At 37.6% G+C, this 26,964-nt stretch overlaps 1 protein-coding gene across 6 annotated transcripts in view; it reads right to left on the reverse strand.

Annotated features, from left to right (window-relative positions):
- ERC1 (ELKS/RAB6-interacting/CAST family member 1) overlaps nt 1–26,964 on the reverse strand; it is a 256,843-nt gene that overhangs the window by 115,907 nt on the left and 113,972 nt on the right. For all 6 annotated transcript variants that reach the window (XR_013773970.1, XR_013773971.1, XM_079303739.1 and 3 more), the window contains one exon: nt 5,626–5,761. Coding sequence is in view for 4 of the 6 variants with exons in the window: in XM_079303739.1 (XP_079159865.1) it covers nt 5,626–5,761 (136 nt within the window). In the remaining 2 variants the exon portion in view is untranslated. The remainder of the gene's footprint in view (nt 1–5,625; nt 5,762–26,964) is intronic.

The following is a 26,964-nucleotide window of genomic DNA, read 5'->3' on the forward strand; positions in this document are numbered from 1 at the left end:
TTGGAACTTCTCCCAGACATCCAAGAAAGATAAGAAAAATCTCTCTTGACAGACAGCTGTGACATGATCAGAACTAGAACTGGCTTTTTTCAAAGCATCTGCCAGGGTTAAGTACATGCCTGTATCTACACTAACAGCAACACACTGTGCTGAAAATCACAATCCTCCAAATACATACAGTTGGTGAACACTATCTTCTGTAAAGTATTGTAAAAGCTGATGGAAATGAAAATTCCTACTGGAATATTATATCACTAATGAATCATGATGCATATTGATGCCTCTACTGCATATGTACATCCTGTTTTGTAATGAAAAGCCAGATGTCACAGAATCTCTGAGAGAAAGAGCTGGAGGGAAAGTTGATTCCAAAACTATTGGCTACTACTGCCCAAATAAAAAAGGAGGAAAAATTTGCATACAACTATTTCAATTAGAATTTTATGAAGTATAACTGGTCTTTAGAGCCTGTATTTGTTCATAATTGCTGCATTTTCACTAACAAAAGTCCCACATAACAGCGAGAAGCAGACAGTAAAACACTCAGAACCACATTTAGCTAAATTACTGAGAACATGTAACAATATTAAATTTCATCCTATTTAGTAACTGACAAGAAAAAACTCATCATTTCAAAAAGCACTAAAAAATTCCTTTAAAAATGAATTGCAAAGTGAATTGGTATAGTTTCAGTGACTGATGTCCTGGAGGACAGGATGAGGATGACCTAGACCTGAATGTAGCCTTAAGTGAAATTACAGCCACTTGCAAAAGTGCTGATGGCACCTGCTCTGGCCCAGGGAATATTAATGCTTCCAAGGCTGGGCAGCACAGGGAATAATCCAGGACAGGAAGGCCAAAACCTCTCCATGATGTAATTAATGGCTAAAAAGGACGGGAGAGGAAGAAAGAGAAAAAGAACATTTTGATCTGAGCTCAGTGAGCAGATACATGTTTGATATGCCAGACTGTTCTCTGGAAAATCCCTGCAGATGCAAGATGGTTTTAAAGAATAGATTTCTGCCAGGCTGAAGCAGAGCAGCTGACTGTTTTCTGGGCTGTAACATGTTGAGCTGTACACTCCACTCATCTGGCAGGCAAGGCTGGAATCTGCTATGGCAGTGGGCTACATGGAAATCAGAAATCAGCCAAGAACTCCACACTTGAAAGTCACTCATCCCAGGAAACACCTAACATATTTAACCAGAATGACCAATTTGCTTCAAATCTGATGATGCCTAGAAAGTTTTCAAGAACATCTTGAACTTTAAGCTTGGAAAGGTTTCCTTTAACCATTTCTTCAGAAATTTTTTGCGCATTGCCCAAAAGAAGTTGAGAGATTAATTGGGAAAGCAGAATTTGCTTTACTAACAGCCTAATGAGAATGCATCATAATTTTCATTATGGCACAGTATTACTGCCAAGAGATGCCCACCCCACCCTCAAATCCAATCATAGCATACCAAGAAGAAATTCTTCAGTAATTTAAGCTCAGATGTACAGGGCTCCACTTGGGTTTTCAGTTTTTTGAGTGCTGGCACTGACTGTGTGCACATGCTGTGGTGCCTCATAACAAACAGTTAACCACAACAGACTACATTAGCTGGAAGGGACCTCCAGCAACCACCCAGCCCAACCTCCTGGCCAGCGCAGGGCTGGCAAAAACTTAAAGCATGTGGTTGAGGGATTGTCCAAATGCCTCTAAAACACTTGGCAGCCTCGGGGCATTGTGGCTGATATTTAATGAATTTAGAACATTCATTTGATGAGAAGGTATTTGCTTATCTATCATTAAGCTTTGCCTGGATCATGGTAAAATTACTGAACATAAAGCTGCATATTTGTTTAGATTAAAAGTTGAGCTCTTTCCACATATCTTTCCAATATGACAAAAGAAATAGACTATCACAAGAAACAAATAGCATATACTTGCATCTACCATTCGTGGATTAGGAATATACATTAAATTATCTCAATTTGGTGTGGAAAAAGAAAAGAAGAACTAGTAAGTTGACTTGCTTTCTACAGTTGCTCATTAAAGCACTCAAACACATCTTAGACATCATGTGGACATATAGTTTGTCAGCAGCAATTAGTGACTGATGGATACTTGCTGCAACACAGATTCAATAGTACACCAACCCACAGAACAGATACCCTGGAAACTCTGGAAAAACTCTAGAAGATGCTAGAGTGATAGAACAAGAAAATATGCAAACTTCCTTTCACTAGCCAGCTTCTGTAGTATCCATTCAAATAAAATGAAATTCCAGTAAATGTTACCTTTCTAGGACTAACAGCATATCTGTTATTTTTCACAATAGTCAAGCTTTAGTCACTTCAAGCAAACATTTTTTACGCCAACCCAACAGTTTGTTTGTTTTTTTATCCTGCTTACAGACCAGACACTCATCAACCTCTCAGATCTCTGGAGAGTTGTGGCTTAAAGGAACCCAGGAGGAAAAGACAAATTTGGAAAGTCATTTATCCATCTCACTAGAATTGAGACATTATGGTTTTCATTCTTCCTCCTCTCCCCAAAATACCAAATTTCCATCATCAGAGATCTGTGAATAAATGAACATTTTGTTACTGGACTCAGGAAGAAAGAAACCACGAGGAGAGGAGAGAGGAGAGAGGAGAGAGGAGAGAGGAGAGAGGAGAGAGGAGAGAGGAGAGAGGAGAGAGGAGAGAGGAGAGAGGAGAGAGGAGAGAGGAGAGAGGAGAGAGGAGAGAGGAGAGAGGAGAGAGGAGAGAGGAGAGAGGAGAGAGGAGAGAGGAGAGAGGAGAGAGGAGAGAGGAGAGAGGAGAGAGGAGAGAGGAGAGAGGAGAGAGGAGAGAGGAGAGAGGAGAGCACTCTGTGCTTGGGAGCATGTTTATTTGACTGGATTGCAGATGGTCAACCAAAGAACATGCAGATCATATATTTTTAAGCATTTCATGATGTCTTATTATTAATTCCAGCCAAAACCACCAAGACCAAAATTATCCCAAATTGGTGCTTGTGTGTCCTGACCCCAAAGCCAACAATGGTTGCATTAAAAAAAATGTTAAATATCTACAGTCCTCTCAGTTTAATTTTTTTAATCGATTACAAGGCAGTGCCCTTTAAGAGGCTAGAGAGAAGACAGGTCTCCACAACCAAGAAACTGAAATGTGGTACTGGGTAAATTTGACTTCCAGGAAACCAAAATGTTGCAGTCCTTAAGAGAGGGAGGCTATAAGCAGAAGGCTCTTCTAAAGGAAGGAGCTTTTATTGAACCTGTCACTTGTCATTAAACACTCCATATTTTACCTTAGCCTGATATTTTCATTAGAGCATACAGACCTTTTTCATCTGTGAATGAAAGCATTCCCTTCAGCCTTGTGCTGAATATGGGGAAAGGCTCTCTAAAATCCAGCCCACCCAAACAGGACAATTATGTTCACAAAAGCAAGAAAAGCACTAGGGAAAATCAAGTAACATTAATACCATGGTAACTTGCACATTTCAGTGCTGACTATCACATCACACTTCAATCTTAAATTATTCAATGCATTTAATAATGTCTATTTTTAATGTCAGAAAAAACTTGCATGTAATTATACAGAAAGCACAGACACCAGTGCAGAATAAAACACAACACAAGCAAAGTGCAAAAGAGGGTGTACTGCTCTACAGAGATCCCTAGTTGGAAAATCTGAATAGAAAAAGGTAAAGATACCCATGCTATTCATATTTTTATATCTATGATATCTCAGCTGCTTAAAACACTTTATAAGTAAAGAATTGGATAAGAAATTTCAAGGGCAGCTATACATTCTTCTGATATGTAGCATTTTTTCCACCATTTTTTCTGAGCAAAAGCTGCCTCACTGCTGTACCAAAGCTGTACCATCTCCTTGATGTACCAGAAACTGGTGTGAAATAGTTTCAACAGGACTTAAAGTTCTCAGTAACTGAAATATCACTCTCTGTCCATTGATATGTAGTACAAAATTTTAGAGAAATTACTGTTTCTTAAAAAAAACCCCAAAAACCAACTGGTTTTAGTATGCAAATAGATGCTGAGAGAAGACAATTTTCAGGCTTTTTCCAGCATATTACATATGTGAAGAAGATAGAAAAATCAAAAGGGAAAGAATAATTGAGGAGGGAGAGCTAGAAAAGGAAGCTGTCCCTTTTAATATCAGGAAGTGCTACAAAAAAGCAAAGATGGTCTGATGGAATGGTGTCATTCAATAAATACTCCATCCATGTAATTGCAAGGCAAATGTCAAGCACCAGCTGTCTATTCAGACTTGAAATATAGATTTACTCAAATGCAGATTAGAGATCTAACCAAATACTGTAGTAGTTTTAGGAATTTTTAGAGACATTTCACTAATACCAGGAAGATTGTGTTATTTAAACATACCTGCCACATAACAAAAGCCTTGTGAGTTGTCATAGCATTACAGCCACAAAAACCCATCAGCAGATGTAGAAATCCCACATCCCCACCTTTTATAAAGGTCTGCAGTTATGAAATCATTTTGAGACACTTGGAACTTAACAATTTCAGGATCCTTTACATACAAGACAGGAGCTGAAGGAGAAAACCACAAAATGGTACAGCATCCCATAGAACAAAATAAAGGAATATATGTGTGGAGAGAATTTATCTTTACTAGAGAACCCTTAGGATGTATTCTGTCTTCACTGTAGATGTCTTAAGACACGTAGCTGATAAAAAGAAACAGGATTTAACCTAGGATAACAAAGCAAAACACCAAAGAAATGTTTGCTCTTTAAAGATTGACAAAATGAAAGACTACAGGGTAGGGTACAGTTTCCATGTTTATTTTCACTCACCAAAAAGAAGCTATTTTTGTAAATTATAGAAAACACAGGAAAAATGTCTATTATTTCCACACTTAGCATAATGGTATCTTTGCTGTACTCCATGCCAGTAGTTGAAAATTTCTATGAATATTTTTATTGACAACTTACCGTTTGATAAACCTCCTGTAGCTCATCTCAACACACAGCACACTGAAAAATATTTGACTTGCTTTTATACCAGTGACTTTCTTATGCCTGGGCAGATTTGAGGTAACCAGATAACTCTGTGGGGCAGCAGCATGATCATTTCAGTAATAAAGCCAACTGCCCAGTAAGCACATCAACAATTCATGAGGTAAACAAGGATGACTACACATAGAGAATACAGTCCTCCAGTTACCCCACAACAATTCCAGCTTTCTGTAAGAATACTTACTTGGTTATCTTTCATTTACTGAAGAAAAGACCCCAGTATAAGGTAGAAGCAGCTGGGAAAATACACAAAACAGCTAAAGAAAAAGGCTGTTAGAAGAGCAGAGAAGAAAGAAATGTCACACCAATCTCAACACAGAATTGATACAACTATTTTAACAATGCACTTCATAACCAGGTTGACGGTTAAAAATATATTTTCCTCTTATGAAAATTGACTGAGCTATGAAGGCAACTGAGAGAGGCTGCTTTCTCTGAAATGCTGTAGGATAGATGTGTCCTTATAAACAATCAGTAACAAGTTAGGCAGCAGCTATGCAAACAGATCAGGAGGTAGAGCAGAGACCTGGCTCATTACCCCAGTTGCATTAATTCAATCCCCACGTTACCTGAAGCTGCTGGGAGCTGTCATTAAGGTTATCCTCTCGTCTCCTGGCCTCCTCCAGCATCTGTGCACTCTTCTTTTTCTCCACTTGCTCTTTGTGCTTCAGGTTTGCTACTTTCTTATTCTGATCCTTAACTTGCCTGCAAAAGAGAGGAGCACTCAGAGTGTGGTCCAGGGTACAGTGGGACCATCAAGTGCCACCACTTCCTTAGTGGGACAAGGTCACCAGCACCAAACTCATCCTCAAGCATCATCCTCAATTCAAACAAAAGAAGGCTTCATTTTGCTCATTACTATTAACCTAAACTAGAAAATTTCTGAAACAAAGGCATTATTTATTATTTGGTATAAACTATTAATCAAAAGAGGCACCTGTCCTCTTCTGACTTTGGGAAAGAAAACTCTTCTCTGTTCACACACACACACACGGAAAAACACAGACATCTATCTAATAACCTGTTTTTCTTTGGGTGCCACTGCATTAAATGTGAGGAAAACAGGAGGAGTGAAAGGAAAAACTACTGCAACATGACTTGAATATGGAGGATTACCTACAAGAACTAGGCCATCTGTTTCCAGAAGTAAAACAATTTCTTTTCAACCTCAAGATCTACCTGTTTTCTTGATATTTTGATGGATTTCCTATAATTTCTTCTTACACAAACAAGACACAACAAGTAAGAAGAAACCATATGAGCATAATTTCTTTTTCACTTGCACCTATGGACTATTTTGGATGATCCTGGAAGCTACCATTGCCTGCAAACAGGGTTTGGCCTTTCAGGACATTAAGACACATGGAGTATTGAATCTAATTACAGACCCTTTAATCTCAGCCTCCTGACCACAGAGAACTTAAGGCTAGACTTTTAGTCCAATCAAAACAAAACAGGCTAGCTTTGCTTCCTCAGCCCTTTTCTCCATAATTATATCTGAAGTTTGGATTTTGGAATAAAAGACAGATTCTTTGGTTGCAAGATTTCCCCAAAACATCATGCAAGTAGTACAGACAGCTCTTTAATTTACTGTTTAGAAAACAGAATGGTATACCAGCTTCAGATCTCGTATGTTATCCAGACAGAATGTTTCTTCTGTATTTCAGAAATACTTTTAGAACAGATCATAAACAATCCTTCTTTAATATTTTCTTCAGAACTCATAACAAAAGTATGATCAAGAACATATCTCTTTGTGATATATTTATGTTCAAATTGTGTGGCATATGACCAGTCAGTGTCTTGAGTTCCTCCAAAAACATGTAGGTTCAACTCTGAGCTCTGCTTTTTTCCAGTGTAAGCCAACTGAAGCTGGGAAAATTGCAAAGACAGCAAATTTTCCTTGGTGCTAAAACAAACTATTAGGGTGAAAAAGTGCTGATGGCCTCCTGAGACCAATAAAAAAAGGAAAAGTCCTTTTCTGATGATGTTAAAAAATTACTGGCATACTTAACTACCCTGTCCAAGAGTTACAGCTGATTTGAGTCAGGATGCTTTTTAAACACAACCAGTGTAATTGTTGAGTTATTCTAACCCAGTGCTGCATGTTGGCAATGGGCACATTGCCCAGTTTGAATGCAGACTTGCTCAGTGATTAAACAACTTATTGGAAATATTATGTTGGCACCAACTCAGCTTGTACAATACATGGTTCTATCTGTCCAATAAAATAAACACAGAAAGTACAGCTAAGTTGACACAGAAAATGAAAATATGTCTGTCCAACAAATTCAATTCCATATGAGAATTTTTACTCATCTTTTAAATTAAAATTACAGGAATTAAGTATTTTTAAAACAAATTTGCAGAGCTAGATTCACATATTGGGAAACTGACTTTTATTACTACAACCAACTAGTTAGATAAGAGACAAGATTAATACTGCCCCAATCCTCACCAAAATATGTCTGAAATAGATAATGTCCTACGTGGTCAAAAACATTTTCAAACAAAGTACCTATTTCAAAGGATGGAGTAGCAATAAGGATATGTACTACTGGCATCCCCCTTCTCATGACTGAACCAAAATTAATGACATTCTAATATATTAAGTAGATGTTTTGAGACAAAGACAAGCTTTACTAAAGTTCAGTCTGGAAATTACCTAGTGCTTGTAATATTGAGATCAGTCTTCATAAAACCTTCTACTAGACCAGGTTGCTCAAAGCTCCATTTAACATGGCTTTGAATCATGAGCAAGACACAACTATCCCTCCATATCTTTGATGTCAAAAAGGAACAAAAGTTGGGCCATAAACGTTTCAAATGATACAGGTATCTGTGGCATTAGCTAAAATTTCCCCAACTATTTAATGACATAAATCTAAGAAGGTCAAATGAAAACCCAAATCTGTGAACCCCAAAAGGCTTGAAGCCATTTGATATATGAAAACACATTTCATCTCATCTCAATGCCTGTGGTACCAAATGAAAATTCTCACTCTTACAATACCTCATGCAGAAGGTTCAGCACATACAAACCCACAGCCTTTGGATGTTTGCACCATGAAATTCTGTGAAGCTCTGGAGATTTCCTACTGTGGTTCTGTAAAGAATGCTCTTCCTTCTCTGCCATATAACTTTCAGTCTTCAAAGCCAGTCAGAGAATCATTTTTTCTATGTAAACTATCTTTTAAAATATTTAAATACATACTCATATTTTTAATATCAAGAGACCTCAAAAGGTTGTTATGAGATATCACCCCATTCACTGCTCAGTAAGACAGTTTTGTTGCTATTTTAAACACTGCAATAATAATAATGATTGCTATAGAACAATTTCATCTTCACACATTGAACAATGTGCAGAACTGGACCACATAATGAACTGGAACAATAAAACAAAATTCAGAAAGTACGTGACTTAAGTGAGCATGCTGCAACTGGTACATTTTATGAGGAGACAGTCAAGAGGAAATTTTTTCATAATATATGTGCACAAGGAAGCTTACTAGGAAAAAAGAAACAAAGAAACAAAGCTCTGCAAGTCTCTCAGTTTGAGAGCTTAATTTTGTAAGCTTAATGTTCTTTCAACTCTTGAATGCTACAGCACATATCTCTATCAAAGGGACAGTCAAGTTTTAAAAATATCCTTAACCTCTATGCATATTTTTATTAAAACTGAAAAAACCTACACAAGATTAAAGATAGTGAAAAGAGAATGATTTATGTGTAATGATGGCAAGAGCTTAGAGGTTTATGAATGTTTTCTAGAAAGCACTACTGTCTGCATGTACAGCAACAGCAAACAGCCATTTGCAATGTGCATATGGACTTCACATCATAAAATAAAGAGTTAATGAACTTCTGAGAGATACAGTGCATTAAATATTACTATAAATACACATTCCTACGGAAACATCTTTGCAAAACAGGACTACAAAAGAGAGAAAGAATTTTGGTGATTCTAATTAAAGCTGGAGAGGCAGGTCACATTCAGTGATATAAAGCTTTGAACAGGATACCAACAGCAAAAACAACAAAACTATCAAAAGCAAAAGTACCTCATCTCAGAAGATGCTTATTCTCAGAGACACCTCAAATCAAATAATAAAAACATTACAGCCATATATAAAAGAAGAAAAATCTAATGAGAATGTTTATGTTGAATTACGGTGAAGAATCCCACTCACTTTGGAAACAACAGATTCTTTTGCATTTTTAATAGCAATTTTAAGATAACTATTTTTTTCTGAGAGTCCAGCTCCTAAATCATTTTGCCCTCAAAAGTGAAAACTCTTTTCCATTATTTTGATTTTTTTTCTCAATTTCACAGTATGTCACACCAAGCAGTGTTACAGTGTAATGTATTAGATAAAAGGAAGTAGAATCAAATTCAGGTTTCTGATTAAAAAATATAAACCCCAAAGTCTTTCAATTAATCATGCCAAGATTTTCAGAATAAATAATTTCACATCCTTTGATTTTGGGTGCCCAATTTAGGCCATGTGCAGGATGAAAAAACCCTCTAGAAACCAATAGTTCATATCTATGTCTTTACTCATTCTTTAATGAAGCAAAGATGCATCACTTAAAAAAGCCACACTTTTCCCCTTCTCTATGAAATTCCTGAATTTCCTGTGGTGAAATACAGCCCAACACCATGGGGAATCAAGTGAAACAATCACAATAAGCAATAAAAAATTTCAAGTGAGAAGATTTCACATTTTAAAATGATCTCAAAACAGGAAGACAAATAAAAACAACAGAAGACCAGTGGAGCATCAGATACTCCTGAAAAGTGGCAAATCACTTTGTTACCCATCAGAGTGCTTGGGAAGACCTTTCCTCACTAAGAAGACCAATTTTTACACAGGTTCTTTCAATTATTAAGGCTTTTATGAAATTACTTTTGTCTGTACTAATGTCAATATTTTTTGCATTTTAACACCAATCTCCTTGTCTTTTAACTGTGATGCACATCAGAATACACACAGCTGCTAATTCTCTCCTCCTAAGGATTTTCATACTGTGCATTAATGTAATGGAAGCTATTACCTGCATCTGCTTATATTTTCTCACAATTTCAGATGTTATTCTTGTAAACTAGAAGTTGATAAAATGCTAACTGAAAATGTGGATAAGTTAATTTGAATTTTACTATTATATTTTAACATCCTTTCCCTTCATATTTACGAGGCTAACACACAAAAGTGTTTTTAGAACAATCCAAGTCAAGCAAGCATTTAGAATGCTTTTGAATCACCACAAAAGCTGTGGTGTACACAAAAATGTACACACACATGCTGCATTTCACACAAAGAATCACAGCCCAGGAATAAACATGCAGATCTTGTGCACTGCTATAGGAACAGCTTGTTCTACTCATCTGACTCAGGCACTCAGTAACATTTCTGTGTCTGTCAGCCATGTCAGGATTGCTGAGCTCCAGCCTTCATTGCTGTAGCATTACCACCACCCACAGGACACTCCACTGGTGCTGCAGGTACTAATCCTGATGGACACATGAACTCCAAATGCTTTAAAGAACTCTTTGCTCCTCAACATGACTTATGATGAAATAGTCAATATGACTGAAAAAGTTTACACTGAAAACTGGATGCAATGACCTAATCCACTAATTAGTTTTGAATTGCCAAAGTTCATTGTGTTATGAAATATTTCAATGTAGAGTGCAGAATTACAGAATATTTCAAGTTGTCAGGGACCCATAAGGATCATGGAGTCCAACTCCCTGCTTGTTGCAGGATTACCTAAAACTAAACCATAACCCTGAGAGCATTGTCCAGACACTGCCTGAACTCTGTCAGATGGTTCCAGCATTGCCTAAGATCTACTAGCACTTTGTAGTCCTAACAGACACAAAGAAGTGTCCAGATTATGATATTTACCCCAAAATTATCTGCATTACTTCTTTGATTTTAAGGTCGGCCCCCACAAAATGTTTCAGCTGGCTATATCCTTAACCATAATTCTGAATTTAAAAGATCATTAAACAGTGACATAGCTGAGTTGTTTGGGTGTTCTTGCTTTGTTTTGCAGGCTTTTTTTCAAGTTTTGGTATACACAGAAAAAATATGGGGCGTATAGCAGAAAGAAACCAAGGAAAAACTCTTCCCATAAGTGCTACTTTATTTTGAAAAAAGAAAAAAAAAACTGTTTTGAAAGGTTTTGACTTGGCTTTTAGTTGCTCAAAACTCAATTCACCTTAGTTAGGGTTATTAACCAAATCATGGAGAATAATGGCAGTGTTTGGAAAGCCTAATTGCTTAACCACAAGAAAAAGCAAGTGATGAAAGGAAGATAAATAAGCAATGAAGGAAACAGGACTGAACACATCACACAGCCCCATCACCACAACTGGGTGTGTGATTGACAGTCAAAGGGAAGTTGTCAAGGGTTGAACAAAGTTCTTCCATCTTCCACATTCAAAAATTAGGATCAGGGGAATTATACACTGCTGGAGATATACACAGAATTTTGTATGGCTGGGTTGGGCTTTTTTAAGAACTGTGTGTGTTACCTGGGCCTTTTCCTTGGCTTTGGCTGTACTTAGCAGCTTCTCAACTGTTTGTCACTACCTTTCAAAGCTTAACAAGATCAAAAATCATGCATTAAATTACTACCTAAAAGAAAATAATTTCACTATTCTGCAGAATCTTGGTTTAATATTACCATCTCTGTTGCACATTGCAACCAAGCTAAAAGACCAGTCACCACACTTAAACTGCTTTTGTTCAACTGCAAAACACTCAGCTACCTCTTCTGCCTGTGAACTTCTCCCAAAACCTTATTATTCTCTCAGCTCCTTGCTGTTCTTCACCACTTATGAGACAAGGTAAGGAATGCCAATGAAAATATTAACAGAGCCTGAGAATTTAACTGGGCTGCTGCATGAGACAAATTGTCCCATGGTGGCTTTAAGAGATAGGGGGCAGACTTCATTTCTTGAGGCTAAGAAACTTTGATTTCTAAAAACAAATCATGTGTTCAGGCCAGCACTGAAGGAGGTAAGGGATGAAGGCTGTGGGAAACTAGTTTGCCCCACATTTTAGGAACAGGAGCCCAACAGTGTCTGAATCAAGAGGTGTTGAAGTCAAGATTTCAAGCAGATCTCGAATTTACATTGACCACTGCCTTTCTTCAGTGGTAAAAATTATTTGCATGATATAATTTGCACATCAGCCAGCACATCTCTCCCTGCAGCTGAAACAACAAGATTTTCCTCCAGAAGCAGCTGATGGGAAGATATGAGATAGGGGAGCACATGCCATATGAATCTAGAAACTCGATACAATAAAAAAAAGTTATTCCAATCCTCCTATAATTTAGAAACACCTTGGAAAAGAAATCTATCATCTGATTCATTGCCAACAGGTGAGGTTTACCAAGTAATAAGATGGCATAAATTATTAATGCTACATGGAATGTTTCATGAGGGAAATAAACAACACCAGAATTAACCAGGGTGCTCTCTAGTCATGAGGCAGAAGCCCAGCTACCTATAATGGCCAAGTCAAATGTAGCTGTCTTAATATTCTCATAAAAAAAGAAGAAAAAAAAAAAAGAAAAAAATTAGTAAGAAAAATGCCCCAACCAACTGGCTAAAATTGAGGGATTATCAGTAGAGATTAAACAAAGTGTCTTTGTTTTAGTGCAAGAAGTTCATATCAAACCAAATAAACCAAAGGTTTGCTTTTGGACAGGGCCAAGTAAGACACTAAATATGTCTGGTAAACACTGACATCACCTCATATTTTTGTTAATATCTAACTACAGTTCTGTAGATAAAATCCTTTGCACCTATTTATCCAGCTAATGTGCAGTTAAAAAACCAAGACTAATAAAATGAATGTGCAGCTTCCCAACTAGTTAAATTCTCAGCACCTCCTTCCTAGGAAGCAAGATCTGTGATGAAAATCATGAATACTTTACCATAAATTCATAACCGGTATAAGATTTTAAATCCAACTTCAGAGATTAAATATCAAATTAATTATACATCAGGTTTGATAACTACTTTTGAAAGCTGACAGCAAGTGAACTGAAAAGAAACCTTTAACTTTAAAACCTTACAACTTTTAGATTTTATTGTTGCTAAGAACATTAAAAACACAAGCTTCAGGCGAACTCTGAAATAAACCTCTAACATAGTGGTATGGGTGTTCCTTTGTTAAGAAAAATACTAATACTTTAAGGGCCTTAATAAAAGCATTCAGTAGTTCAACAAATAAATTTGTTCTGTTGTATTTTATCCCTGCTTTTGTGAATTGAGCAAACAGATGCCAAGCCAAAAATGACATTTATAAAAGGGCTGATTAGGCTTAGGTGTGGATTCCTTTTCCCTGCAACATGCTGGGTTAGTTGAATTTGGCCCTAACAGTGTGGGAAGAAGTCCCAATGGTGCTGTTCTCTGTACCTTGAACTCCAGCTCACAAACCAACTGCCCTGAGAACAGATCACACACAGCCAGCCACTCTCTGCTCAAGAGACCTGCACCATTTGGCTGAAAAAAGTGTTTTCTAAACAGCAATAAAATCTTCTTCATGAATGGCATTTTACTGAGGTTACAGAGGGAATTTTTGTGATCTAAGATAACAGTGGCTTTTTTAACTGCAGTCCCACTAGCCAGAAGACAAAACAAATCACAATATAGTGTTGTTTTCTTTCAGATGAGCATGCCATCTTTTACTTCCTTCTAGAACAATACTCAATACAAACAACAATTAAAAACAAAAATCAAATGTCAAAGTTAGCTATTGTAACCAAACAAAAAATGAATGTAAGCAGAAGAAAATTTTAAAACTAGGCATTTAAGAATCATGCTAAATTAGCCTGAAACATCTATGTGCATGTAAACAAACTATGAAGAGAGAAAAGTCCTTTCTAAGAATTAGCTAGAATTTGGGATAACAGTTGAATATTGTTCTGTCCTCTTGATAGCTGTATGGTAAAAATGCCAGATATGTCTCACACATTTAAGCTGACAAATACTGAAAATCCAGTCTTCAAGCAAAATTATTAAACTAAGCAGTTGCTAAGGACAAAACCAAAAGCACAACAAATGCAGTAACTCAGTGCATGAGGATTTCTGATACAAAATTTATTCACAAGAAGATTCAGAGCCTTGCTCTTAGAAAAGGATGTAAGGAAGTGATGCTAGCAGGACCATTCTGAAATCTGATATAATTTAGCTTATCTACTTAAAAAAAAATTTCTAGAAGAAGCATTTTAAGACTCCATACAGATGTGAACTGAAAAGTGTTTATGCTGTTAGCTTATACAAAATCTGTTATATAAAATGTGATCCAAAGCTGGCCATTGCCAGAGACTATACCAGGAAAAGCATAGAAAAGGATGGGTATGGTTGCAAAGCCATGTCATCAATCTGTACCTTACTGCAGCATCTCCCTCACCATGACAATCTGAGATAGGAGGGACACAGCTCTGCTTTGGGATCCACTGCTGAGACAATTTCTGGCAGTGAACACAGGGCACAGAGTCTCTCTGAACACACATCCCACATATTTCTTTTGGGTGCTCAGCAAACAGTTATTACAAGTTATCTCCTCTTCTGAAACACATTCTGAATCCTTGGCTTTGACAGCCCACATCAGGTCAGTATGAAGAGTGCCTGCTGAGAGGATTTATTACAGACTTTTGACTGGCTGGCACATGGGGCACAGCAGCATTATTTGTAATAAATATTCCCCACACAGGGCTGCACAGTGTTATCTGATGGTGCAGATGGGTTAGTCCTCCTCTGACACAGCTGCAACTCTGCCTTCTCAGTCTGGCACACACAGAACACAGACAGGAATATTCTGCCAGTTAAGTGAACACCAAGGGGTTTCTGGAGAACTCAGTGAGTGTTGTAAAGCAACATGTGTGAGTTCATTACAGGTCTCTCTAACAGCCCTGGGAAACCATGGACAAGGTTACTGTCTTATGAATTGAGGGATTTCCACCATTCCACAGCACATGGATCTGATACAGAACAAGTATGTCCATGAGTATTATGAATATATGCTTTAATTTTTAATATATGATGAAGGGCACATTAAAGAGCTGCTGGTGACAAGATGATCCATGTGTCAGATATCTGAAATATACTCTCACTGATACTCTCAGGGATCAGAAGGTTGCTAAATAAATTAGCTCTAGTTTGGAGTGTGCAGTCAGAAAGATACACTCTTTTTCTATGCAATTACACTACTTCAGTGAACTACTTCTAATTTGGTGACCTGGAGACAAATGAGTCAAAATTAAGCTTTTAATTGACCTGATCTTCCTCTCAGGGCAACTGCCTTGATGCAGGATGTCACTGAGAGATTTTCTGCCTCCCATCAGTGAACTAATTTTCCAAGTAGTTGGGGAACACTCCTAATCATTAGGAAATATTAGCAAGCAACAGCCTTTGCTGTGAAGAAGAATACTACTAACACAAATACAATATATTTTCTATAAATTATTGATCTATTTATATGAATTTATATACATTGGAGGCTGAGAGATGTCAACAGTGTTGAAAATCTAATTCATATTAATGAGGCTATGGTCAAAACAGAATATAGAAAGACAAGAGGAGGTTTCTAGTCCCTTTTTACTTAAAAATAAAATTTCTCTACCTCTTATTCAAGAAACAACTATTCCAAGACGTGCAAGAAAACACACAACATACTTCTGCCCCTCTGGAATTTTCATGAAATCAAATTAAATCAATTTGAAGATGGAGTTAGGTTTTTTTTTTCCTATTGACTGCTTTCTGCTTGTGCAGACTGAAGTAAAGAAGAAATTAGCAGTGTGCAGACCCTTTAAACTAATAAAAAAGATTAAAAGCCATGTTGCTTTAAATCAAACTCACTATGGCCCAAAATAAGGCTTTCCTTGCAGATATTGGCTAACTAAAAAGAGGTATTTATATCTATTTTAAAAAATTATAAAGAAACAAAAATGGAGATGGGGAAGATTGCACCCATAATGGAATTCATGCCTGCTCCTGAAATTTGGAACAGAAAGTGTTTACCCCTTCTATTTAACTTTAGAATACTTTTGCAAATGTCTGGCTTTTGTTCACATTGTATGGTTTTTGCTCAAGTTACAATAATGTCTGAAGTTTGAAGCTCTTAAAAATAGAAAGCAGCCTCCTTCATCTGTATTTCAGCTGTCATTTGTTCATGTGATCCAAGCATACTGAAAAGTAACATAGAAATAAGCAGTCAAAGGAAGCAAACTGTCAGAAACTGTGCCATGCCCCAGCTCTCTGAGCACATCTGCATATTCCTGATTAAAATGGGAAACCTCTGCTGGAAGCAGGAGATACTAGAAAGGGAAGCAGGCATGTCATGAACTAAGGAGAGAAAAACCAGTTATTTCCATTTCTCTGCTACTTTTTATATAGTGCCACTGCATGGTGCTTCCAAAAGCTCTGCCTGGTTGCTTGTGCTGTGGGGAACAGTCCCTTTCACTGGGACATATGATCATGAAATATTTCCTTTAAGAAGAAATTAATTAAGTGCTGCAGCTATATCTGTGTTCTACTCCAAATACAACAGGAAAATCCATTATTTTCACATTCCAAGTCAGTGGCCACTTGTGCAATATAAAGTGTCATTTAGCAGTATCCTACTAAAGTTTTGACTAACATTTAATGCTTTCTCTAGATTTTTTTTTCCATACAGGTAGACTTAAAGCAAATGAGGAAAAAAAAACAACATATGAGCAAGAGGAGAAAGTGCCAGAAGACATTTCACACTGATTTGAGGTATCAATCCTTTAAAAAATGCTGACATTTCAAATAATGCAAATATGCTTGTTCTCATACATTTTACATACATTGCTAGGACTTAGTAATAAAAAAATCTATTACTAAGCCATTTATTTCTAATTGAAATTGCTAACATATTCTGCTGATTGATTTGTGAAAGTGAAAAATTACACACTGAAAAGTGAAATGAATCTAAGTTTTAAGTTAACATTAATAAATTTGGCACAATTACATGAGAATCCAGGGGCATCCTCCAAAAGCAAGAATCCTACCATCTGAAAACTAGGCATACACTTGTTTTAAAATACTGCAGACTCAAGGAACTAAACTGAAAATATAATGTAGACTATTATAAAACAAGGCAAGCTTAGGGAAAGATCCAAAGATGAACACAAAAGTGGTGCTCCCAAAATAAGGCATTTTCAAAGGTACAACATCCCAAATGGAGTGTGGGAAGAGTCCTTATCCTTACAGACACTTGTGGGGTAAAGCTGCATTCATTTCAGCACTTCATTAAACATGGCATGAACAGCTCAGGACACCAAGAGTCCAAGGGCTGAGCAATACAGGAGAGGAGGAACTAGCAGGAAAACAGCTTCACTTTTCTCTTGGGTTGGCACCTCTTGCTGTCTTTGTCAAGGCTGGCCCTGAGCTGTAATTTCTAGGATGAAATGAGTCTCTTGTCCATTTACAGAGAGCAATTTGCACCTCAAGTTTGCAATTCTTGGTTACTTTTGGTTTTGTATAAAAATAATTAAGTTACTTGTAACAGTAAAGTTCATTCCAAAGTGCTTGAAGGAAGGAAGCTGGAACTAAATCATCCCAAGCCTACTGCCACCCCAAAACTACCGAGGTGCTTGATCCCAATTTCAATCAGATCTGTTCAGTATTGTAAACAGATACAGAGGAATGTTCCACGTAAAAGCAATTTACATTGGTAGGAGTGTGCTGGGTCACTGAAGGGATAGGAGGCACTTTATCCCTTGGAGATGGGAGTTAATTACTCAGCAAAGAGCTAAAAGTGACAAGTGGAAATACTTTGTTCTCCAAGGAAGTGAAAAAAACCCATTTCTTTTAATTAAGAAGAATGGCCTATCTGCTGGATAAGCAGGAAATTAAGTAAGTTACTGAGAGCTTGATTAAATCTGTCTGAATTGCCTGGAGTACTTCAAGAAGATTATCTAGAAAAACTGACATATTCCAGTATGAAAGGGCCCTCTATTGCCTGCAGATGAGGAACACATTATGCAGAAGGAGGGAATAGTTGAATACACCACCCTGCAAGAACAATGAAATGGAAGACAGCCATAGAAGAGAAAGGGAAAGGGGGAAGAAAGAGCTTTCTAATTTAATTTTAGCCTAAGAATGTTAAGCATGTTTTTATCTTGCAGTATCTGTAATAGCCTACTTGGGATTTCATGGATAAGAAATTTTGTTTTCATTTTAGAGTAAAGTGATTAAGAATGATTTCCAATTAACTGACTGATAGCAATAGAACTGAATCTATAAACTGTACAACTGCAACAAATATCTCTGCTTATCTAACATATTTTTCACGTAAAAGATGAGGAATTATTTGCAGAGATGATGCATAGGTCTGTTAGGGAGGCTAGTTTCACAGGAATGAGGGTGGAAAACGTGAGCTAAATGACCACTGAAGTAATGCTCTCAATTGGTAAGTAAAGCACATCTGAAACACGAGGGTTTGAACACCCTCACCTGAGGCACACCTTGTGTGTAGGTCAGAAATGGAACCTGAACTTCACAAGCAACACAAGAACAAAAGGTTCCAGTTCAGGCACTGGTGCAGACTCAACTCCACTGGTGTGACCAGTAACTTCCCAGCCAGCTGAGAATCTCACAGCAGAAAAATGCTGCCTCAACAAGTGAGCTGAGAAGAAAACACAGGGTCTAACTATACTCTATTTTATTTGCCCAGAGCCTGAGCAAAATAAAGGATGTGACAAAAAGGGATGTGAAAACTGCAAATGGAAGATGGTCCAAATGATGAGACATAAGAGCAAACTTGGTAACTACAGAGGTGAAACAGCAAATCCCCTCCCTATCATATTAAAGGATGGGGTAGAATGGGAGAGATGTATTAGGAATCATGAAATAAAAATGTCTCAGTAAATTGCTAGACAAATCTACTAAGACCACTCTGACCTATATCACAGTGATACTATATTCCAAAAAGCAGCAATTCTTTTAAGAATTGTTTAAAAACAGAATACATATAGAAATTTGCAACAAACCCAAGTGCAGTGGACCCTGCTCTCCTCCTCCATCCCCACAATTTTTCTTCTTTCTTTCCTTACAGCTGTACAATGCTATGAGATAACAAGACCATTTTTGTTTACCCTGTTTTATCAGATGACTATTACATAGAAATTATTACCAAAAACACACAAAACCTCTAGAGCTTAGCCATGAATACAGATTAACTTAGCACAGAAAGCCAGAATCCTGGACTAATTCTGTTTGCAGGGATGTCTGAGGATCATCTGGTTCAACACTGTCCTCAAAACAAAGCCAAGGGAGAGCAGGCTGCTCCTAGCTTTGTTCAGATGAGTTTGGATTATCTCCAGTGCTGAGGACTCCACAATCTCCCTGAGCAATCAGTACCTGACTGATCAGTGTTTTCCTGTCAATTATCTCAATGGGACTTATACTGGAACAAGTTGCAGTTTGTGTCTGCTGCCTCTCAACCTTGTACAGAACATGTCTGAGAAAAGCCTGACTCTGCCTTCTCTAGAAATTTTGGAGGTGTATTTTGTCTCATCATCCACTGAAACATCACTAAAAAGACATTGAACACTGCTGATTCCCCTCTCAGCCAGTCATCTCATCAATTAATCCTTCAGGTTGGTCAGGCATGATTTGTCCTTGTAAATCCCATACTGGCTGTTCCCTATCACCTTATTTTCCTTCAGGTTCTAGGAGGAGGATCTGCTCCAAAAAAGCTCCCAGCACATGAAGTTAAACTGAGTGGCCTGCAATCCCTCAGATCATTCTTCTCATCCTTCCTGAAGATGGGAGTGATGTCTGCCAGTCAAGAGGAACCTTCCCTGACAGCACAAGCTTTTGGAGGTAACAGAAAGAGTCCTTGATATGACATCAGGTTGCTCCCTCAGCATCCTGGTGTTCATCTGATCCAATCCCATCAACCTGCACATTTCTAATTTCTTTAAATTAGGAGAGACCTGCAACTCAGGCAATGATTCACTCCTGCACACTTCCCCATTATGATCTGAAAGGAGCCCTTACCATGATAAAATGATGAAAAGCAGATACTGAGCCACTCATCCTTTTCAGCAACTCTTTAAAAAGTCCTGCCCAACAGCATTCTCTTGTCACTTATGGAACCCTTTGCACCAAGACTATTTTACCACAGACACATTCACTGCCTGGTTTTTAGAATTTCAACAGAAATAAAAATCTGCCATTTGAGGGGATAAAATTTTGCACATAAGCTGTCCATTAAAGAGGAAAAAATTAACCTTCAGATTTTATTCCTGAGACTAAATGTGATGTGACTCATATGGGTTAGTCAAAATGTTTAATGTTGCATGAAGTTTGAGAGATCATTTTGTTTAATCTTCTGATGATGACATGCTATGTAATTTGTTAGCTCTGGGATATAGGAAGACACATTTTAAAATGTCTTCTAAAAATAATACTGTCTTTTGATGTTTCAAATACTATGGTAAAAACCCTCACCTTTTTGTTATATCTGAAAAAAAGGGAATTGTGAAGGATTTCTCACTCAGAGCATCTGACTTGAACCTCTTCAAAATTCACAGCATACTGTGACACACAAAAATCCTCTCTAGTGCCATGTCACTTGTGTTTGCAGTGCTACCTCAGCTCAAAATCCCACTGGTAAGCAGCACACTTTGTGAATATGTGTGCTGAAAACAAAGGAATAACACAAAAACTACTCATCATTCTATCATATAATTAAATTAATTTCAGTAGGTAGTAGGCAATGAATCAGATCATGGGAGACTGCAGAAAAATGAAAATTCTGAAATTATGTACAGCTGTGAATAATTTTGCTTAATTAAGATGCAGTCAAATGAGGCAAGAAAAGAGGACCTTTGACAGAAAAGGTACAAATATCACTTTCAACAGAGGAGAAAAGCTCTGATAATCACTATACCTAAAGCAAGTATGAAAGGCTACACCAGTGACTTGTTTAAGGAAAACCACAGCTCTATTTTGTGACCTACTCATCACCACCAGGCCTGATGCCTTCATTTTTCCCTTCCCCACTGTCATCTCTAAGATCCATATTTCTTCTCACTCACAAGGATCATACAACTCTTACAAAAAGAGTACTTAGTGTAAATAATGCCACAAAGCCATTTTTGCACTAAGCAGAATTACAGGAAACATACAGAGAATAGAAAACAACTACAAAGATTGCTGTTTTTTGAAGACAGCCAAGGAAATTTAAATGGAAACTTCTTTGAAGATGTTTCTGTCTCTGCTGAGCTAAAACCACTGCTGACTCAACTTGCTTCAAATTTCTAACACTTCCTGACACAGTTAAGGACCAACAGTGTGGCAGAATGAAGACCTGGAGTCTTCTGAAGGTAGGAAACCAAAGATCCAGCCACAGTGGCAGTGAAATCTCTCCTGACTGACCTGGCAAAGGCATTTCCAGCACAGTGAAAAGCCCACAGGTACCACAGACTACATGCCTGCCACTAAGTACTCTGCTGTTTTGGTTTGGCTTTTTAAAGGAATTATTGAATAGCACCCTGAGTTTCCTGTACTTGCTGAACGTTTTATGCAGTATTATCTGCTAGTTTTTATAGAAGGATGACATTTTAAATATTTCCTTGGTGGTTAGATGTGTTCTGTTTAATATATGTTCAGCACTCTAGAAAAAAGACTGAAATAACCACCTCAGATTTAGTATTTTGTTTTCACTTTGATTTTACAAGGCTACACTTGAGTTGCCTCACTGACATTTAATTTTACATGGACACTCTTAGCAGACTTTTACCTGGACTCATGCCACCACCCTGTACTCATCCAATCACCAAGCCACTTTGCTCGTGAAAATAAAGTTCACAGTATTTCATTGTTACTTCCTAGAGCATCAGATTCTCTTTGGTACAGCAAAAAATACAGAAAACTTTCTTCTAAGAAGTGGATTACTTGCTTTAAAATATGACAGACACTACAATCAATTATGTGATCTAAATTAACAGAAAATCTGACAGTAGAAAGCAGAACACTAAAACACAAGTCTCCTGTGGGATATCTCCTGTCCAGTTAAGCTGCTTGTTACCTAGTTTGAGGCTGGAAATATTATTTCTGCATTATCAATATAGCTTGTTCTTCCCTTGAAAAACAAGCAGCTGCTCACTATAGCACCTGATTGTCAGTATTTTTTATCTTTATCTCAACTTTCATGACATATATTCAAAAGAACGGCTTAGAAGAACTGAAGCATATGAATTTATGTGGGTTTTTTTTTTTTTTTTTGGGGGTTTTTTTTTTGTTTTTTTGCTGCTGCAGGTAATGACATCAGTATAGTGTTATTTGGCCTGTTAATTTGAACTAAACCACCATTAGGGAGTTCTTTATGTGAAGCTGTCATCAGCAGAGATGCTCAGCAAAAAAACTTCTTACAGAAAACTGCTTTAATCCCCTTGCTTTCCAAGACTATTTTATTTACTATGAATCAGCATGGCATCCACTCCAGATCCTAAAGACTTCTGGGCAGTAAGTGCATGTCACAACAGCAACAGTGATGAGGATTACACGGTTCTATTCTGATTCACTGAGTTTGTCAGGAGAGAGATGATGAAAGCTTAATGGACAGATCAAAAAACTCAAAGGTACTGCACTGATTACTGTAAGCAAAGCTGCTCCTGATGAGAACAGAAATAATTCAGAGGATTTCTTCCTGTAAGAAGACAGACATACCTAACATGTTCTTCACATACTCAGTTCTTTTCCAGGAGACACATTTGCTTTGATGTCTGAAAAAATGGCTTTACATCATTCAGAGAAAAATACAGTTGTGTTTCCCATAGTAGCTTCCAAGGTAGAATGCAACTTCAGAGAATAGCTACTGCCATATGGATTGAAGCCAAAACAGCTTTGACAGCTGAATTCCATGACATCCAGGACTTTTCCAGCCAAAGCACAGCAAGCTCCACTCATGGTGGTAACAGGCAAATACAGACTGGCCCACAGAGTCCTCTGCAGCAAAAGGCAGAGGTTATTTCAGAGGAGAATGCTCACAGGGCAGGAAAAGCTTCCTGGTAGTTGTGTTTTTTGGGATATGAAGAGGGTCATTCAAGGCCATACCTCCTCTCCCCAGTAATTACAAGCATGCCAGTAAGACACACTGAGCATGGAAGGTATTGATGGATGACAACAACACGATTAACTTCCAATCTTTTTCCAGTTTGTGGGAGGAAGACAAACACGCACCCAAGGCCACGAGTGCGGTGCCTGTGCCAAGCCAAGGTCACGACGCTGACACAATCTGAAGGCGTCAGCAGCATCACAGCACTGGGGGATTCCAGCCACCACCACATTCTTCTGTGCTAACCATGAGCTGCAAAGTCGGATGTTGGTTGATAACTCAGAATTCCAGTCATTAAGTAGTGGCTTTCTGGGCAAAGACACTGCCTGAAATAATTATGATCATTCCTTCTTCAGGAGTCACGGATGGTTTCTACTAACAGACTTTATCAGCAAAGACTAAAGTCCAGCATGGTTACAGAGCTTTCAAAGGCAAATGATAATGTACTCTTATTATTTAGGCTACAGACATTTACTCTGAACTACTCTATTGAATATGTGGTTAGCAACTGCCTTTAAAATATTGACAGAAAAATGAAGCATGGCTGAAAGACTCAAAACATATTGTCTCTTAGTAGCTTTTTTCAAGTGATTCATCGTTTTGTGTCTTCAACAAATTCATCCTCTTGCTAATTTACTTATCTTTAACCCTCAGCACTTGGTTCTTTCTGACAGCACAGCACATTCAAGCTCCACCAAAACTAGTTCTGCAACATCACTGTAAGGTTTCAAGCACAGATGCAATGATAAAGATCCAGCAGTTAGTTTGTACCACCAGTATTTCAAAGGAACCATTTTGCACTCCACAGCATTTGTATGTATCACAGAACATGGCTAATGGCCAATCTCTCCTCTTCTTAAAGTGACAGATAAAACCAGCAATATTTCAACTGTCTTGCTTCAGCTTCCTGCTCCTGGAGTTTTCTCCTTTTAAATACTTCATTGGTTAGTTTCCCCTCTTCTTCCCAGTGCACAACAGCATTGATTTACAACAGTTTGATATAAATTCTTTCCTTCTAAACATGTACCCTATTCAACTCATCCTCCTACACAGACTTAACCAAATCTCTGATCTTTTATTTTGTGATCATGTAATTTGATGTGCAATCTGCTGTAAGATCTCAGTTTTAGCTGAATACAGTCTTATAAACACCCTTTTAAAAGTGGATACTGACCTTGAGGTGAGGCTGAAGGCAGCAGCAAATCCAGGAAGGAGATGCGAAAGAGAAAGAGTTAAGAGTTTGTGAAAACAGAGTCCAGAGATAAAGCAGTTCAAGAATAAAGGACAAAACAAGCAGATATAAATCAGGTAATGACACACAGACATACAATCATTCACAGACACAGAGCTGCATGTTTTATAGACATCTAAAAAAAAAAAAAAAAACCACCAAGAAAAAGAAATAAGAGAAAAAAGGACCTTTAGATTAGATTACACCATTTCAATTAGAGGCAACTTTCTGTAGAGAAAATAGTCTCCAATATGCAACACTTCTTGGAAAAAGAAAATAAGCCATCTGACAAGAAAACTCTGGATTTACATCATATCATTAACAAGTACCCTTCTTCCAGAATTCTAACAAACATTTTGAAAATACAGAGTTTGACAGTCTGAGATGAAACCTGGTGTCTTCCTTTATGAGATCTTCTAAGGGCTTATTTTCTCTCCATGTGCAAGACATGCAATTTTTTCACTTTTCCTGCAGATGATCCCAACTCATCTAAACAAACTAAATAGAAAGGAAAAAACTCCAACCACTGAGTAAAGTCCTTGAAACATAAAGACTTGTTAAAGCTAAAAGCTCATCTTAATTTTGACATTGAAGTCACCCCTTCCAAAGAGAAACAAAATCAGCAGCTGCCTCTTCTTCCTGCCATATAATTCTCCTGTATAAGGTGCAATCTAAAAACAATAATGACCAAACAGGTAGTTTTTGACAGTTCTCTCCAACATTGCTCAACAGCAGAACTGACCAAGACAAAATGCTGGAGTCCCCTGTATTACATGAGGTCCCATAGGTTCATTATTGCTTTTTTTTTCCCCCAAAATCTCTTCAGTCTCTTTCATAGGCATCTGCTGTCAATTTCACTGATAACAGCAAGGTAAGTCAACAAGGAACCATAAATACACATCTTTTCAATCTGGTTTTAAATTTGATGATTTTCAGTCAATAGAAGAGAGGCAAAGGAAATGCGCTTCTGTCTCCAAAGTAGCAATTTGGCTTTTATATTTTTTTTGTACTTCTCCCATGGCAAAACTTCACTCTAAAAAGGCAGGATATGGCCTGGATAAATATATTTCTATAGGACAGGCTAACTGCTATATTCTCTATTACTCTTGGTATGTGGAGGTACGTAAATGAAATTTGAAGTCCTTATTTATGACATAAATTTTACTATCAACTGTGTAGGGTACTGAATTTGTACAAGCAGCTGTTGTTGGTCTGTAACAGATTAACTAGTGCAAAGGTACTTTTCTTTGGCTTCTGAACCAACATTCTTCAAATCAAGCTCTTCAAGGACAGCTGTTGTAAAGACTGAATTATTTGGGGATTTGGGGAGTTGGGGACAGATGAGACTTGTGAAATGCCAAATATCACATCTCAGTGTTTGATCTTGAATTAACTTGAATGTTCCAAAAGCTTTGTTAATTCATACAGAAAAACGTGTAAGTAACAATTCTGACTGAAATCCAAGACTACAAACAAATTTAACAAAGGGAACAAAAATGTGAAAATAAACAGTTGGTTAAATATGGGAATAAATATGGTAAGGAGAAAAATTTAGGACTTCTCATTTTGTGTTTCAGGGATCCTTTACAATTCCTAGTTGTGTTGTAATGATGTGATATTGTTTCTTCAGTTTAACAGTGAAAAACATACAGGCTACAACTCAGAACAGCACAGTAGAATTTAAATTAACCATACAGTTCTTCCAACTGCTATTAAAGGTAGCATCTTTTGCTGGCACAGTATGAAGGCAAAACAGCATGTACAACACTCTGCTGAGGTCACCTGCAATTTCCTGTGTGCTACAGAAGTATTATTTAACTAGCTGCATGGGTTTTCAACAGAGAATAACTATTGCTACATCTCCATTTTGTTATGGAATAATTCTTTCTTCCAAAGAAAAATACATTTCATGTAATGTCTATAGCCCCTTTTCAAAGTTTTTGTTACAGAAGTACAAAATGATTTTTAGCAGTGTGGATTTTTAGAATAACCATAATATTTACCCAAACAAAACCAAGGACTGTGTCTGACAGCACATTAAAATTAGAAGAAAAGTCTGTAAGTGTGCTATCACTCAAAGTAAAATCAAGGCAGGCAGCTGAGACTGCCAGCTATTGGGAAGGAAATGGAGACCTGCCATGGACTGGAGGTGAAGCCTCAGCTCATGGGCTACATCAGTGAAATTGAACAGAGGAGCACAGCACAGCAAGCACCTGCCCCAGGCAGCAGCCCCAAGCAAGCAGGACCAGATACATACCAAGACATGCTCATTACAGAGCAAAATCACAAGTTTTAGTTTGCACTCTTTCCCCTCCAGCAAGAACACACACTTGCAGCAGCATTCCTTACAAGATCCAGCAGCAGCGCTCCTGCCCAGCCCCACTAACTGTGTACTCTGATGCAACAGTCACACAGGGAGACAAGACAATTGTAATGCCAACTGGCAGCCTCAGAGAAACCCACTTTCTTTTAAAATACCACCTCATTAATTCTAAAGACAGAGCTGATTTAAATCTGATCATTGAGTCAAGATCAAAAAAATGAGATGCGAAAGCTTA

The sequence above is a fragment of the Erithacus rubecula genome (genome assembly GCF_903797595.1).
Source record: "Erithacus rubecula genome assembly, chromosome: 4".
Classification (NCBI taxonomy): domain Eukaryota; kingdom Metazoa; phylum Chordata; class Aves; order Passeriformes; family Muscicapidae; genus Erithacus; species Erithacus rubecula.